The sequence below is a fragment of the Hyla sarda genome, chromosome 6 (assembly GCF_029499605.1).
Source record: "Hyla sarda isolate aHylSar1 chromosome 6, aHylSar1.hap1, whole genome shotgun sequence".
NCBI classification, from domain to species: domain Eukaryota; kingdom Metazoa; phylum Chordata; class Amphibia; order Anura; family Hylidae; genus Hyla; species Hyla sarda.
The window spans coordinates 189,151,812-189,169,197 of NC_079194.1; the positions used below are offsets into that span (position 1 = coordinate 189,151,812).

Sequence of the window (17,386 nt, forward strand, 5' to 3'; positions counted from 1 at the left end):
CATCTTTCTACTGTTTGCCGAAAACGGAATGAGGCCTACAAAGAAAAGAACACAGTACCTACAGTGAAATATGGTGGAGGTTCAATGATGTTTTGGGGTTGTTTTGCTGCCTCTGGCACTGGGTGCCTTGAATGTGTGCAAGGCATCATGAAATCTGAGGATAACCAATGGATTTTGGTTCGCACTGTACAGCCCAGTGTCAGTAAGCTGGGTTTGCTTCTGAGATCTTGGGTATTTCAGCAGGACAATGACCCCAAACATACGTTAAAAAGCACCCAGAAATGGATGGCAACAAAAAACTGGAGAGTTCTGAAGTGGCCAGCAATAAGTCCAGATTTAAATCCCACTGAACACCTGTGGAGAGATCTTAAAATTGCTGTTGGAAAAAGGTGTCCTTCCAATAAGAGACCTGGAGCAGTTTGCAAAGGAAGAGTGGTCCAACATTTCGGCTGAGAGGTGTAAGAAGCTTATTGATGGTTATAGTAAGCAACTGATTTCAGTTATTTTTTCCAAAGGGTGTGCAACCAAATATTAAGTTAAGGGTACCAATAATTTTGTCCAGTCTGGTGTGACATTATGTCCAATTAGCTTTTTTTTCTCCCTTTTTTTATTTAGTTCCAATACAAATGGAATAAACAAAGGGAATAAATGTGTTACTGCAATCCTTTTCTGTGAGAAATCCTCCTTTTTTTTTAAAAATTTCAGGGGTGCCAACATTTACGACCATGACTATATATATATATATATATATATATATATATATATATATATATATATATATTCTTTTTTTTATTATTATTATTATTATTGTATGTGTGTATATATATATTTTTTTTGTTTTTCTTCTTTTGCCTAACCATATATTTATCTACCGTATATACTCGAGTATAAGCCGACCCGAGTATAAGCCGAGACCCCTAATTTCAACCCAAAATCCCAGGAAAAGTTATTGACTCGAGTATAAGCCTAGGGTGGGAAATACCTCATCCCCCCCTGTCATCATCCAGACCCGTCATTAACATCCTCATCATCCCCTTGTCATCATCCCACACATCCCCCCTTCATCATCCCCTTGTCATCATCCCACACATCCCCTTATCATCCCACACATCCCCCCTTCATCATCCCCTTGTCATCATCCCACACATCCCCCCTTCATCATCCCCTTGTCATCATCCCACACATCCCCTTATCCCACACATCCCCCCTTCATCATCCCCTTGTCATCATCCCACACATCCCCTTATCCCACACATCCCCCCTTCATCATCCCCTTGTCATCATCCCACACATCCCCTTATCATCCCACACATCCCCCCTTCATCATCCCCTTGTAATCATCCCACACCCCCCCCCCCTTCATCATCCCCACCCCCCTTCATCATCCCCACACCCCCCCCCCCCTTCATCATCCTCTTCTCATCATTCGCCCTCAGTGGTCTTCAACCTGCGGACCTCCAGAGGTTTCAAAACTACAACTCCCAGCAAGCCCGGGCAGCCATCGGCTGTCCGGGCTTGCTGGGAGTTGTAGTTTTGAAACCTCCGGAGGTCCGCAGGTTGAAGACCACTGCGGCCTTCAACATGCGGACCTCCAGAGGTTTCAAAACTACAACTCCCAGCAAGCCCGGGCAGCCATCGGCTGTCCGGGCTTGCTGGGAGTTGTAGTTTTGAAACCTCCGGAGGTCCGCAGGTTGAAGACCACTGCGGCCTTCAACATCATCCAGCCCCCTCTCACCCCCTTTAGTTCTGAGTACTCACCTCCGCTCGGCGCTGGTCCGGTCCTGCAGGGCTGTCCGGTAAGGAGGTGGTCCGGTGAGGAGGTGGTCCGGGCTGCTATCTTCACCGGGGGCGCCTCTTCTCCGCGCTTCCGGCCCGGAATAGAGCCGTTGCCTTGACAGCGACGTATCTGCGTCGTTGTCAAGGCAACGTGACTATTCTGAGGCCGGGCCCGAAGCGCTTAGAAGAGGCCTCCCCGGTGAAGATAGCAGCCCGGACCACCTCCTCACCGGACCACCTCCTTACCGGACAGCCCTGCAGGACCGGACCAGCGCCGAGCGGAGGTGAGTACTCAGAACTAAAGGGGGTGAGAGGGGGCTGGATGATGTTGAAGGCCGCAGTGGTCTTCAACCTGCGGACCTCCGGAGGTTTCAAAACTACAACTCCCAGCAAGCCCGGACAGCCGATGGCTGCCCGGGCTTGCTGGGAGTTGTAGTTTTGAAACCTCTGGAGGTCCGCAGGTTGAAGACCACTGCGGGTGGGGGAGTTCACTCGAGTATAAGCCGAGGGGGGTGTTTTCAGCACGAAAAATCGTGCTGAAAAACTCGGCCTATACTCGAGTATATACGGTATCTATTTATTTTATTACATTTTTCTGAATACAAACAATGAACATAATACCAAATAAAGAAAAGTACTTAATGATTACATTTTTACTATTTAATATTTTTACCTAAATATTATGATATGTTTTGTATTGATATAATATTTATAAGCACTGGAGTGTTTTAAAATAGTAGTGGTTTGAAAAATTTGGCATAGTTTTAATTCACCCTTATTTATTTATGGCAGGGATCATCAGAACAGCTCTTCCAAACATGGACAGAGAAGCCAAGGAGCAATACCATGTTGTGATCCAAGCAAAGGACATGGGAGGACACATGGGCGGACTCTCAGGGACAACCAAAGTGGCAATAACTCTGACAGACGTCAATGATAACCCGCCAAAGTTTCCTCAGAGTAAGAGCTTAGATATGTATTATAACTTATTTTATCAATAACAATAAATAGTAAAAAAAAAAAAAAAAATAATATATATATATATATATATATATATATATATATATATATATACTGTATATTATATCATACATTTTATGAACAATAATATTTAGATTAATAACAATAATATTCATAATACAAAATTGAAAAATACATATTTTTTTATTGCATATTTTAATTTTTTGCCTTTTTTGGCACAATTTCTCCACCCAGGTGTATACACCATGTCCGTGTCTGAGGCATCTGTTCCAGGAGACGAAGTTGGACGATTAAGAGCCAAAGATCCTGACTTGGGAGAAAATGGGGAAATAAAATACCGCATCCTTGATGGTGATGGGGCAGAGGTTTTTGAAATCACAACTGATTATCATACACAGGAGGGTGTTATAAAGCTTAAAAAGGTAAAGCATTTTTATGTGTATTTATAAAGTAAGCATCAGATTATTAAATATTCTGGAATAGCAAAATGTCATGGTGAAATAAGTTGTTACATGTTGCACTTAAAATGTTATTTCTTATTTGATGACTGATTTCTATGCAATACTTGTTCACAACTTTATACCTTTATACATGGTATCTTTATAAAAAATACTACCATTCAAAAACACTAATATAATGTATAACATATACTATATAATCTGCAATGTTTTCCCTTACACCATCAAGTCTTATTCCTGTAATTCAAATTCCTGAATAATGGAGGACATATTTGGGTTTATTTACTAAGAGTGGAGATTAGGTTTCTTTGTGGGTTTTGATTTCCCAGTGGTATTTTTCCAAGGTGTTTACTAAGGTTTCCCTACATTTTGAACTTTTCCCTACGTTTTGCTTTTTTTTTTTTTTTTACAACTGTTCTGATCTGTAGAGTTTTCCTCAGCTCAAATGCACCACATTTTCTCTGGAAACCGTAGTAAATATGTTGGGATTTTTCAAAACTGCCGGGAACACACCCCTTTTGATGAGACCATGCCCACTTTATCCCATGGCCATTCCCCCTTTTCAGGTTTTTCTTGTTAAATGTAGGGTTTTGTTTTTTTGGTCGCAAATTGTGTCGCAAGGGACGTGCAACACAATTTGGGCGCAAAACCCGACAAAAAAGAGTCGGGATCACGTTAGTAAATAAACCCCATTGACTACACAACTTATCTCAAAGCCATGTTCAGCTAATGAACATATCTTTTTGTTGTTGCAGACAGTAAATTATGAAACCAAGAAGTTCTACAGTATGAAGGTGGAGGCTTCTAATGTCCACATAGACTCAAGGTTTCTTAGTAGAGGACCATTTAAGGACATAGCAACAGTGAAGATCTCCATAGAAGATGCAGATGAACCACCAATATTTGTGGATCAAAGCTTCACTTTAGAAGTGGATGAAAATGAACCACCTGACACCATAGTTGGAAAAGTTCGTGCCATGGATCCTGATGCAGCAAGGACTATGATAAGGTGAGGCTCTCGTATTCTTTGCAAAAAGGAAATCTTTTGGTTATTCTTGTTTTCCTACGAATGATGTAAGTAAGCCTAGAAGACGTACCATAGATTTCTTATACTGTAGATTCCTCAATTGTTAGTAGCTTGGTATATCTTTTGCTTAAAGTGTTTAGCCCAATTGGTATTCAAATTTCTGAATGCATTTACCTCTGCTATCAGCTGGTAGATAAGCTGTATGTGGCCACTGCAGGGTAATTTTTTATTTATTTTTTATTATTTTTATTTAGCAATAATTACATCATTACAATATATCACAAATATCAAATCTCCCTAAAATCCCATCCCATTTGTCGGAAGGAGAGAAAAACGTTTTATTGCTTCTTTAATCTCCTCTAATGAGATGGGAGCATCCAAGCAATCTCTCTCCTCATTTGCCAACCTCGGAATTGATAAGCTCTCAAAGAAGTTTGTAAGTTCTAACTAATTCAATTCGGAGGAGTATAATTTAGAGAAAAAAAGTCAGAATTCCTCCCCAACCTCAAAATAAGTCCTGGCTAACTCCGCCATCTTCCTTTTGTATCTTATAAATGGGGCTTCCGAATTGTTGATTCCTAACTAAATCCGCTAGTAATTTATTTGGTTTCCTTCCTTTATAAACATTGTTTTACCTGCAAAACATTTTTATGTTGAGCTTTTCCTTTGAGAAGAGTATCCAAGGAATCCTGGGAGTATTTCAGAGAGTCAAAATTAGACATATTTGGCAACCTATAATACATTTGTTCAGCTTGCTCTACCTGCTCCATCAAAAATTCTTCTCAATGCTTTCTTTTTTCTATTTCCCTAAACATCAGTCCCCTAAGATAGGCCTTAAAGGGGTACTCCAGTGGAAAAACTTTTTTTTTTTTTTTAATCAACTGGTGCTAGAAAGTTAAACAGATTTGTAAATCACTTCTATTTAAACATATTAATCCTTCCAGTACTTATCAGCTGCTGTATACTACAGATGAAGTTGTATTTCTTTCTGGAGTTCTTTTCTGTCTGACCACAGTGCTCTCTGCTGACACCTCTGTTTGGATCAGGAACTGTCCAGAGCAGGAGAAAATCCCTATAGCAAACCTCTCCTACTCTGGACAATTCCAGAGACAGACAGAAGTGTCAGCAGAGAGCACTGTGGTCAGACAGAAAATAAATTCAGAAAGAAATACAACTTCCTCTGTAGTATACAGCAGCTGAAAAGTACCAAAAGGATTAATATTTTTAACTTTCTAGCACCAGAGGATTTGATTTTTTTTCCCACAGGAGTACCCCTTTAAATGTGTCCCATATTATAGGCTGTCCCGGTGACCCCTTATTATCAGACCAGAAATTGGAGATATCTTGCTTACAAAAAGGCATCCCTATCGATAATAGTCAACCAATGAGCATTGAAGGAAGAGGGAAATGCTCTAATCCTTTTTCCCAAAAACAGGTCTTTTCTAGAAGAGGACCTATAAGTGTTACTGTAACAGGTGAAGACCTTAGCGTTTCCATATAATTCCCTCCAAAGCTCTAACCAGTCCATCTCTTCCATAAAGTTAGCAAGTAAAGGTCTACCCCTATTCTGAGGTGAAGTAATACTATTCCTATCCAACCCTGGGTCAACCACCAAATTGAAATGCCCACAAATGAACATAGGGAGATCAACTCTAGAGTTCATAAAATCCACCAGAGCTAGCAGAACTTTGAGAGAAAACGGAGGGGGGATATATACAAAAGCCAGAACAAGCTCAACTTGCTCTAGTATCCCATGCAAAAAGATAAAATTACCCTTTTTATCTATTCGTTTAGCTTTAAGATTGAAGGAGACTTGTTTATGGAAAAATACAGAGACCGCAGCAGGGTAATTATGATACAATACTAAACCTTTTTAAATTAAAAGTCAACCCAAGAGGGGAAACTATTTTATTGGCTCTCCACTGTGGCTAAAGAAGAAGGAAACCTAAGCATGTGTCTGGCTCTTGGGGGGCAGGGGAAAATACTCTTATACAGTATACTCTCATTTGACATCTATGTGCCCTTACATGAACAACTGTTTTGTATGCAGTATTTTGTTGTATTGGTTATATTATATTATTGTAACACATTTTTGATATGTCATAGAGACATATGGAAAGTCTTAAGTGTTCATACCTTTACCGATCCCTAGATAGAACCGGGAGAAGTACATGCTAAGCTCATTCTCTCCCTGCTCTGTAACAAAAGACAATAGAACCATCTCGATCCCATTAACAGAGATGTTGCGCTCTACTCTCCCAGTTCATTCTATCAATTTTTCAGCATCTGAACAATCAAATCCCAACTGATCAAAACTTCTGACATGTCTTTAGGACATGTTTTTTTTTATGACAGGTACACAAAAAAAATTCAAGATACTCCATCATTATAATCATAAAAATGAATACACTAAAGAACAGCCTTTGCTTGTGTAAAGCTAGTCATACCCATTAGATGAAAGCTAGCTAAACCCACCGATTTTGGTGCCACCAGCTGACCACCTAACATGTATGAGGCTTCCCAACAAAAAGGGATCAGGTGTACTGAATTTAAACTACCTGCTTTGTTTGTTCTTTAGAATATAAGCCACCACCAGAGGAGTCTGGCTGGAGCTTTCTCTGCTCTTTCCATTCAGAATACATGCACCTTCACAAGAGCTTAGTTGGAATGTGTATTTGGGATAGGAAAAGATAGCTGTTGACAATCATTTGGAGGACGACTATCTTGTATAAGGCAAATGTATCTCTTGTATAGCAATGTGGCCTTCTTTACAGCTATATTGCAATTAACTACAGGGCTCTTTTGTAGCATGGCAAAAAAGGGACAAATGTCCTTGATTTAGGTACAACACCAATAGAGAAACATAGCCGCATATCCACCATTTGTATTTTGATCTACTTGCTTCTCAGCGTAATTAAAAAAAGGTTATTAGTATACATTTTGATCAAAAAGTACAAGCCCACTCGCCACGTCAAGGCCACCTTGTCAGAGTGGGTCCCTAACCTAACACTGACGTACTGCCGGGCGGCGACCATCGCCTCCGAGACACCATGCCCACAGGGGGAATGACCCAGTGGCCAGGCAGCCCCACTGCTGCCCGACCAAGCCCCTGACTCTGGGCTGCACCAACCCACAGACAAAGCATCACAGAAGCAATGGCCACCACAGAGTACCACACCCGTGTGAAATCTACCATGTGCTCCCTGCCAGAGGGCTGGAAGAATGTTAGAAGGAGAGCCTTATGAAGTCTCCTGCTAATTAAAAACGCCTGGGCCGAATGGGTGGAGGGGAGTGCTGGCCATGGAAGAAGGGAGAGACTACAAATGTCCTCGATTTAGGGGTTATCACCACAAATCTCATGCAGTCTGCTTAAAATTTTCTCCCTGGAAGGTCATTTTAGAGACAATGACAGTTGTATGATTTGAACATGATGGGAATTGTACAGAAATATTAGGTGATTTATGTGAACATTGTTTTAATGTAGTCATGTGGTTGCTAGGCTAGACAACTGCAACTAAATTTTACATGTTCTGCAGAAAACACTAGAGGGAGCAAGAAAAGAAATATACCTAGGTTTGACAGTAATGCTAATGCTAATCATACCAAGTAAGCTCAGGTACTGCAGTGGAGCTAGGCTTGTAAATACAGTAAAATATTGTCCAGCAAAGAAGATGATGTACACATGTAAAGCTATGGTGTCTTTGTGCCATTTACAGTACTTTTTAAGTAACAGAGTAGAGACTAGAGGCTGAATGTAATTGCAGAAATGAATCATTGAAATACAGTCGCCACAATGAATAAATAACGTGTGCGCCCAGACAACAGCAAGATGCTTCTCCTGAAGATCTTCTGTCTCCAAAGCCAATGTATTTTGCACGGTACTTAAATCTTAAACCGCTTAGTTAATGTAAACACTCAGTCACAAGATTGTTAAGCTGGTATCATTTAGTTAGAGCTTACAATGAAAATGAAAGGTACTTAATGTCCCATTGAGATTATACAGGACTGCCAACATGAACTACATTACATTACATCTCTCAAATTGATGCTGTTAACCTCGAATCTGACACAGTAGACAGAGTGACGGGGTTATGGATTAGTGAACCCAACTCTTGTTTCATTAATGGATTCCTTGGTGAATATGGAGGCTTGTAAGGTTGCCTGGGTATTGATAATCTGGAGCAGAGGTTGATTATCCAATTACATTTATTGACGTACAGACCAATAAGCCCTATGTGTTGTGTTTACTAAAATCATTAAAAACACATCAGTGTGAATGCATTAACACCCCCATCCACCCAACAGCGGTTCCAATGGCAAATTTACGATTCTCAAAGATTTCAGACATAGTGTATAGACATAAAGTATACATATGACTAAAATAACTCAACATGTGATATGTGATATATATTACATATATAATATAGGAAAGGAAAACATTTGACCCCCAAGTGATGATTTCTGATACTACAGTTTTAAAAGGGACCTGTGATCACCCCCACGTTAGTGAGTGTATGATATCATTAGAAAACTTTTTGCAGTATGTCGATCAGGCAGCCTGTTTCTAAGATGTAGGGGTTTGTAGTTTCTCTAATGAAGACTTTCTGATAGTAGGGGTTGACAATGAGGAAGGTGTGAATATTTAACCTGTTTGGGACCAGGGGCGTATGGATAGGCCCTTGCGTCCTGGTACTTAAGGACCAAGGGCGTACCTGTACCACCAGCCAGACGGGGATTGGAACGGGATGCCTACTGAAATCAATTCAGATCGGCGATTTGCGATGATTCCGGGCTGATAGCCCAGAAAATAGGGATGATCGGAGCTGTCAGAGACAGCCCTGATAATCCTAAAGGATAGGAGCGAGGTGACAGGGGTGCCACCTCCTCCTATCCCCTGCTATTAGCCGATCATCACTGAGATCGGCTAATAGCAGGGCAGGGGTGGGGGAGAACGTTCATTTCCCCCGCTCTGACCACCCCTGGATGTTGGGAGAGAGCGGGGAAAGATGGCGGTGATATGCAGGGGCCGTTGTGGGGACTGTCGGTCCCGGTTACCTGGGTTCCTGCGGACCGAAGACCAGGGACTGGCAGCTGACAGGAGGTGACAGGCAAGTGGAGGCAGCGGTGGTGGTTTCCCAGAAACTGCAGTGAAGATTGCCAGAAAGTGATCTTCACTGCTGAATCTAGGAGTTTCAAAACTACAGCTCCCAGCATGCCCAGACAGCCTTTGGCTGTCTGGGCATCCTGGGATTGGTAGTTTTGCAACATCTGGAGGGCCACAGTTTTGAGTCCACTGTCCTTCCAGATGTTGCAAAACTACAACTCTCAGCATGCCCAGACTGTCCAGGCATGCTGGGAGTTGTAGTTCGGTAACATCTGGCCCTTCAAATCCCAGCATGCTTGGACAGTCTCAGCATGCGGGGAGTTGTAGTTTTGCAACATCTGGAAGGACACTGTTTGAAGACCACTATACACTGGTGTCCAAACTGTAGTGCTCCAGATGTCAATTCAAAGCATGCTGAGACTGTCCAGGCATGCTGGGAGTTGTAGTTCGGCAACATCTGGTCCTACAACTCCCAGCATGCCTGGGCAGTCTGGGCATGCTTGGAGTTGAAGTCTTGTAACATCTGGAGGGCTACACAGTGGCCTCCTAACTGTTCTCCTCCAGTTGTTGCATACCTACAACTCCTAACATGCCCTTCGGCTGTCTGGGCATGCTGGGAGTTGAAGTATTGCAACAACTGGAGGCGCACTGGTTGGAAAACATTGCCTGTTTCCTAACTCAGTGTTTCCCAACCTGTGTGCCTCCTGCTTTTGAAAAACTATAACTCCCAGCATGCACCGACAGACCATGCATGCTGGGAGTTATAGTTTTGCAACATCTGGAGGCCCATGGGTTGGGAAACAGAAAGTGGTGCGGAAACATTGCAGTAGACTGTTACCTAACTCAGTGTTTCCCAATCCCAACCAGTGTGCCTCTAGCTGTTGCATAACTACAACTCCCAGCATGTACTGACAGACCATGCATGCTGGGAGTTGTAGTTTTGCCCCCCCCCCCAGGGTACATTCAGACGGGCGGGGCTTTAGAGCAAGTTTCCTACTTCAAGTTTGAGATGCGGCAAATTTTCCACTGCAGCGGGAAACTCACTGTAAACCTCCGCCCGTGTGAATGTACCCTAAAAATACTACACTACACTAACCCTAAATAAAGAGTAAAACACTACACATACACCCCCTTACATTGTCGCCACCACCCCACCCAATAAAATTAAAAATGTTTTGTACATCAGTTTTTCCAAAACTGAACCTCCAGCTGTTGCAAAAGAACGGATCCGAGTATTGCCGGACAGTCATTGACTGTGCAGGCATGTTGGGAGTTTTGCAACAGCTGGAGGTACCCTGTTTGGGGAAGACTGACGTACAGTATTTTTGGTTGAGGAGGTATGTGTAACGCTTGCATCTGGGTACACCCCTATGAAAATCCCTAATTTATGCCTCAAATGTGCATGGCGCCCTCTCACCTCAGAGTCCTGTCGTATTTCCAGGCAACAGTTTAGGGCCACACATGGGGTATCTCCGTACTCCGGAGAAATTGTGCTACAAATTTTGGGGGGCTTTTTCTCCTTTTACCCCTTATGAAAAGGTAAAGTTGGGGTCTACACCAGCATGTTAGTGGAATTTTTTTTCTTTATTCTAACATGCTGGTGTTGCTCCATTCTTTTCATAAGAGGTAAAATGAAATAAAGCCCCCCAAAATTTGTAACACAATTTCTCCCAAGTACGGAAATACCCCATATGTGGGCATAAAATGCTCTGTGGGTGCCCAACAAGGTTCAGGAGTGAGAGAGCGCCATGTACATTTGAGGCCTAAACTGGTGATTTGCACAGGGGTGGCTGCTGGTTACAGCGGTTCTGACATAAACGCAAAATAAATAAAAACCCACATGTGACCCCTTTTGGAAACTACACCCCTCACGGAATGTAATAAGGGGTATAGTGAGCCTTAACACCCCACAGGTGACTGACAGATTTTTGAAACAGTGGTCCGTGTTAATGAAAACTGTAATTTTTCATTTGCACATCCCACTGTTGCAATGATCTGTCAAACGCCAGTGGGGTGTAAATGCTCACTGCACTCCTTGTTACATTCCTTGAGGGGTGTAGTTTCCCAAATAGTGTGCCATGTGGGGTGTTTTTTGCTTTTCTGGCACCATGGGGGCTTCCTAAATGTGACATTCCCCCCCAAAACCATTTCACCAAAATTTGCTTTCCAAAGCCCATTGTCGCTCCTTCCCTTTTGAGCCCTCTAGTGCACCCGCATATCACTTTACATCAACATATGAGGTATTTCCTTACTCGAGAGAAATGGGGTTTCAAATTTTGGGGGACATTTTCACCTATTACTCCTTGTGAAAATGAAAAATTTGGGGTAACATCAGCATTTTAGTAAAAAAAAACATTTTTCATTTTCACGTCCAACTGTAACACAAAGTCGTCAAACACCTGTGGGGTGTAAATGCTCACTGTACCTCTTGTTACGTTCCTTGAGGGGTTTAGTTTCCCAAACAGTATACCATGTGGGGTGTTTTTCGCTGTTCTGGCACCATGGAGGCTTACCAAATGAGACATGCCCGCAAAAACCATTTCAGCAAAATTCGCTTTCCAAAAGCCCAATGTCGCTCCTTCCCTTCTGAGCCCTCTAGTGCACCCGCAGATCCCTTTACATTCACATATGAGGTATTTCCTTACTCGAGAGTAATGGTGTTTCAAATTTTGGGGGACATTTTCTCCTTTTACCCCTTGTAAAAATAAATAATATGTCTACAAGAACATGTTAGTGTAAAAAATGAAGATTTTGAATTTTCGCCTGCTATTCCTGTGAAACACTTAAAGGGTTAACAAACTTTCTGAATGTCATTTTGAATACATTGAGGGGTGCAGTTTTCATAAAGGGGTCCATTATGAGGTATTTCAAACATAAAGACCTTCAAATTCACTTCAAACCTGAACTGGTCCCTGAAAAATTAAGATTTTGAAATTTACTTGAAAAATTGGGAAATTGCTGCTGAACTTTGAAGACCTCTGATCTCTTCAAAAAGTAAAAACATGTCAAATTTATGATGCAAACATAAAGTAGACATATTGTTTATTTGAATCAATATATAATTTATTAAGAATGTCTAAAAATGCAAAATTTTCTAATTTTTTATGAAATTTGGAAATTTTTCATCAAGAAAAGATGAACAACGCAGATTTACCACTTACATAAAGTAGAATATGTCACAAAAAAAACTATCTCTGAATCAAATTCATAAGTACAAGCATCCCAGAGTTATTAATGCTTAAAGTGACAGTAGTCAGAATTGCAAAACATGCTCTGGTACTTAAGGTCAAAATGGGATCGGTCCCCAAGGAGTTAATATCCAGGGCTAGGTCCTGTGTTTAGATCTGACAGCGGTCATAGAGCGCAATATTGTATGCTGCCTGTATTTAGGCGAAACTGTAAAAACAGTTGGAGATCCCACCCTCCCTCCACTTCCTTCATTAAAATTCAGTGATAATATTGCTGGGCACAGTGGTGCAGCCTCTCATCTTGTCAGTGCTGCCTGCTCACTGCCTCCTCTGTACAGGCAGCTGTCTCTGGTCTTCTGCTTTCCCTCAGGAGATGATCTGCTCCTGTATGTACAGGTAGCCCCCTTGTTTATTCAGTGCATGGTCTTCTGTTCAGGTTGCTGTGTGTAGCGCTCCCACCAACTGTGTGTTCGGGAGCAAAGCAAATATTTAATGGATATTAATGAAAGTTGTCTCTATACAATTTAGAAATCTTATTAACAAGCCATGGCATAAAATTCAAGCCAGATGGCACCTTGACTACACCCTAACAGTGGTGGTTTTGCTCTATTATCTCGATTTTTTCCAGTTGTCGTTTATTGAATTCTATTTCTGTGTCTCCTTTAACAGTGGTAATGGGCTCCATTAAGTGGCTGGGCACCATTGTGACAGCTATCCTTTTATAGTCCAGAAGTTACACCAATGATTTTAAAAGGAATCTGTGAGCAGTTTGGATCCCTCAAATTAACAAATTCTCTCAAATTCACAGGAGACAGCATATGAATAGGTTCAAGTGGCTAATAAAGCCCTATGCACTGCATTGTGGACAGCATTTTGGAGAACAAAAGCTGAGAGAGCATGCAGTAACTACTGTTCCCAGAAAGCCTTCACAAATCCAATAGCAAGCTGAGCAAAGCATTGGGCAACGGGCTGACTTCAGAAAGTGACCTCCTGTCACCTGCAGTGCTGTGTCCAGTTGTTACACTACAAATCCCAGCCAGCATAGAACAAGCCTATAAAAACTCACATACAATCACATTACAAGCAGAGCAAAGCATTGATCAGTGAGCTGTCTTTAAACAGTGACCTCCTTTCACTTTCAGTACTGTGTCCAGGTGGTGCACTACAAATACCAGTCAGCAGTGAACGAGGCCAGTAGTTTAACATAAATATCGGTTAAAAGCATTGTGAATGTGTAATGATATTTTAGGAGGAGGAATAAGAGTCTGATGATTTAATGTTGAGCAATGTGTCAGTGGATTCATCATCGTCTACAATTACTTTGCTTGGTGGAAATGTCCAGACAGTCCTTGACGGTCAGTTCCATCAGCTCTGTCTTTGCTTATCCACCTAGTTCTAAGTAGAAAGATATCATTAACCACAAGAAAGAGTGGTGTCACAGTCAACAGTTTGTTTGGTGAGATTGTAAGGCTACATGGTGGATATGCTAGATGGAAGCAAGGAGCCCATGATGCCCAGGTTGCCTATTGAGGCTTGTAGGCTCTAGTATAAGGGCACTCTGTCTGCAGCCAGTAACACTACTTTCTCCAGAGCTTCAGATGGTTGCATCTACAACCAAGGGAACTGACGGTGCTGCACAGCATTCCCCGGCAGAGTGACATATGAAGACTGGTTGTGACGTCCCGTCTGCAGCTGGTCTCCACTGACAGTTTACTTCCAGGAACCGGCTGCAGACAGGATATCCAAATATCAAAGGCTACTATGGCATTGGAAGGTGATTTAAAAGTATAGGGGGAGATTTATCAAAACCTGTTTAGAGGAAAAGTTGCTGAGTTGCCCCTATCAACCAATCAGATCACTTCTTTTATTTTTCAGCGGCTTTTAAATAATGAAAGAAGCAATCTGATTAGTTGTTATGGGCAACTCAACAACTTTTCCTCTGGACAGGTTTTGACAAATGTCCCCCATAATGTTTTAATAGGCAGCCTTGGCATAGTAGATAAAACAAAAATTATACCAGACAACCTCTTTAATTTAGGTTAGAAGAAGCTCAGATTTGGTGTCTTGACCATGATACACAACATTTTGGGATTTTTTAATAAAACTTAAAAAAGCTCCATCTGTATGGGCATTTATTTTATGTTTACGGTAGATGCCCTGCATAGAACATTGTAAAACACTGGACCTAAGTCTACCTTGGTCTGTTTTAAAAGTTATAACATAGCTAAGTGGAAAAGTAGTGGATTAGTTTATATGCTGTTTTACTAGAAACATTCTTGGGCTGTGTTGTTTAAGCAGCTCAAGTGAGTGAGGCTAAGCTGAGGTTGTTTCTAATCTTAGACAACACCTTTAAGAAGCCTGACATTACATAATTTAGTAGAGTCATTAAGTTCACATATTAGAAGTCTGAGTTGTGGTCATGAGATGTAGTTTTAGACCTTTTGTTTTGTTTGTTTGCCTGGGTAATTTCAGTTCATTCTGGGAGCTGGGAGTTTGTCAGTAACAAATCTCTCCAACCTGTTGGCAGTGTCTTCCGTGGGTGTAAACAGCCCTTTATTAATGTTTTCATTTGTTTGCAGCCTAATAAATGACACAACCCCATACAATGGCCATAAAATGAATTTCTGCAAGAAGGTCCTCTATATATTTTTCTGACATCCCAATGCCTGGGAGATATTCCTTCCCTTGAGTTTTGGTTTACATATTCAGTACACTATTGCCGTAGCCTGTAGCTCTGTCACAATCTTGCTGTGCTTAATATTGCTGGACATGTTAAACTTATAAAAGTGCTACAATGCAGACTAAGGAAACCTCACCCACCAGCATTTACCAGGCACATCAACATTGTGCTTTATTAGTGGATATGATGATTTACCCAAATGAAGCTTAAAGGGGTACTCCTGTGGAAAACTTTTTTTTTTTTTTTTTAAATCAACTGGTGCCAGAAAGTTAAACAGATTTGTGAATAACCTCTATTAAAAAATCTTAATCCTTCCAGTACATTTTAGGGGCTGTATACCACAGAGGAAATGTTTTTCTTTTGGAATTTCTCTTCTGTCTTGACCACAGTGCTCTCTGCTGATCTCTGCTGTCCATTTTAGGAACTGTCCAGAGCAGCATATGTTTGCTATGGGGATTTTCTCCTGATCTGGACAGTTCCTAAAATGGACAGCAGAGGTCAGCAGAAAGCACTGTGGTCATGACAGAAGAGAAATCCAAACATAAAAGCATTTCCTCTGTAGTACACAGCCCCTAAAAAGTACTGGAAGATTAAGATTTTTTAATAGAAGTCATTTACAAATCTGTTTAACTTTCTGGCACCAGTTGATTTAAAAAAAAAAGTTTTCCACGGGAGTACCCCTTTACTGCACAGTCTCATGCTGACAACATGTAGATGGGGGTGTCACGATGCCGGCTGGCAGGTAGTGGACCCTCTGTGCCAGAGAGGGATTGGCGTGGACCGTGCTAGTGGACCGGTTCTAAGCCACTACTGGTTTTCACCAGAGCCCGCCGCAAAGCGGGATGGTCTTGCTGCGGCGGTAGTGACCAGGTCGTATCCACTAGCAACGGCTCACCTCTCTGGCTGCTGAAGATAGGCGCGGTACAAGGGAGTAGGCAGAAGCAAGGTCGGACGTAGCAGAAGGTCGGGGCAGGCAGCAAGGATCGTAGTCAGGGGCAACGGCAGAAGGTCTGGAAACACAGGCAAGGAACACACAAGGAACGCTTTCACTGGCACTAAGGCAACAAGATCCGGCAAGGGAGTGCAAGGGAAGTGAGGTAATATAGGGAAGTGCACAGGTGAAAACCCTAATTGGAACCACTGCGCCAATCAGCGGCGCAGTGGCCCTTTAAATCGCAGAGACCCGGCGCGCGCGCGCCCTAGGGAGCGGGGCCGCGCGCGCCGGGACAGAACAGACGGGGAGCGAGTCAGGTAGGGGAGCCGGGGTGCGCATCGCGTGCGGGCGCTACCCGCATCGCGAATCGCATCCCGGCTGGCAGCAGGATCGCAGCGCCCCGGGTCAGAGGACGTGACCGGAGCGCTGCAGCGGAGGGAGTGAAGCGAGCGCTCCGGGGAGGAGCGGGGACCCGGAGCGCTCGGCGTAACAGTACCCCCCCCCCCTTGGGTCTCCCCCTCTTCTTGGAGCCTGAGAACCTGAGGAGCAGACTTTTGTCAAGGATGTTGTCCTCAGGTTCCCAGGATCTCTCTTCAGGACCACAACCCTCCCAGTCTACTAAAAAAAAATTTTTCCCTCTGACCTTTTTGGCAGCCAAAATTTCCTTGACCGAGAAGACGTCCGAGGAGCCGGAAACAGGAGTGGGAGGAACAGATTTGGGAGAAAAACGGTTGAGGATGAGTGGTTTGAGAAGAGAGACGTGAAAGGCATTAGGGATACGAAGAGAAGGAGGAAGAAGAAGTTTATAAGAGACAGGATTAATTTGACACAAAATTTTGAAAGGACCAAGATAGCGTGGTCCCAACTTGTAGCTAGGGACACGGAAGCGGACATATTTAGCGGAGAGCCATACCTTGTCTCCAGGGGAAAAAACGGGGGGAGCTCTTCTTTTCTTATCCGCGAACCTCTTCATGCGTGAAGAAGCCTGTAAGAGAGAATTTTGGGTCTCTCTCCATATAATGGAAAGGTCACGAGAAATTTCATCCACAGCGGGCAGACCAGAGGGCAAGGGGGTAGGGAGGGGGGGAAGAGGGTGACGGCCGTACACCACGAAAAATGGGGATTTGGAGGAAGATTCAGAGACCCTGAAGTTATACGAAAATTCGGCCCATGGAAGGAGATCTGCCCAGTCATCCTGGCGGGAGGAAACAAAATGTCGCAAATAATCACCCAGGATC

The 17,386-nt window shown here is 42.7% G+C and overlaps 1 protein-coding gene across 2 annotated transcripts in view; it reads left to right on the plus strand.

The window, feature by feature from the left end:
- CDH11 (cadherin 11) overlaps nucleotides 1-17,386 on the plus strand; it is a 159,347-nt gene that overhangs the window by 123,647 nt on the left and 18,314 nt on the right. For both annotated transcript variants that reach the window (XM_056526104.1, XM_056526105.1), the window contains exons 5-7: nucleotides 2,569-2,736; nucleotides 2,992-3,179; nucleotides 3,971-4,224. In XM_056526104.1, coding sequence (XP_056382079.1) covers nucleotides 2,569-2,736; nucleotides 2,992-3,179; nucleotides 3,971-4,224 — 610 coding nt within the window. The remainder of the gene's footprint in view (nucleotides 1-2,568; nucleotides 2,737-2,991; nucleotides 3,180-3,970; nucleotides 4,225-17,386) is intronic.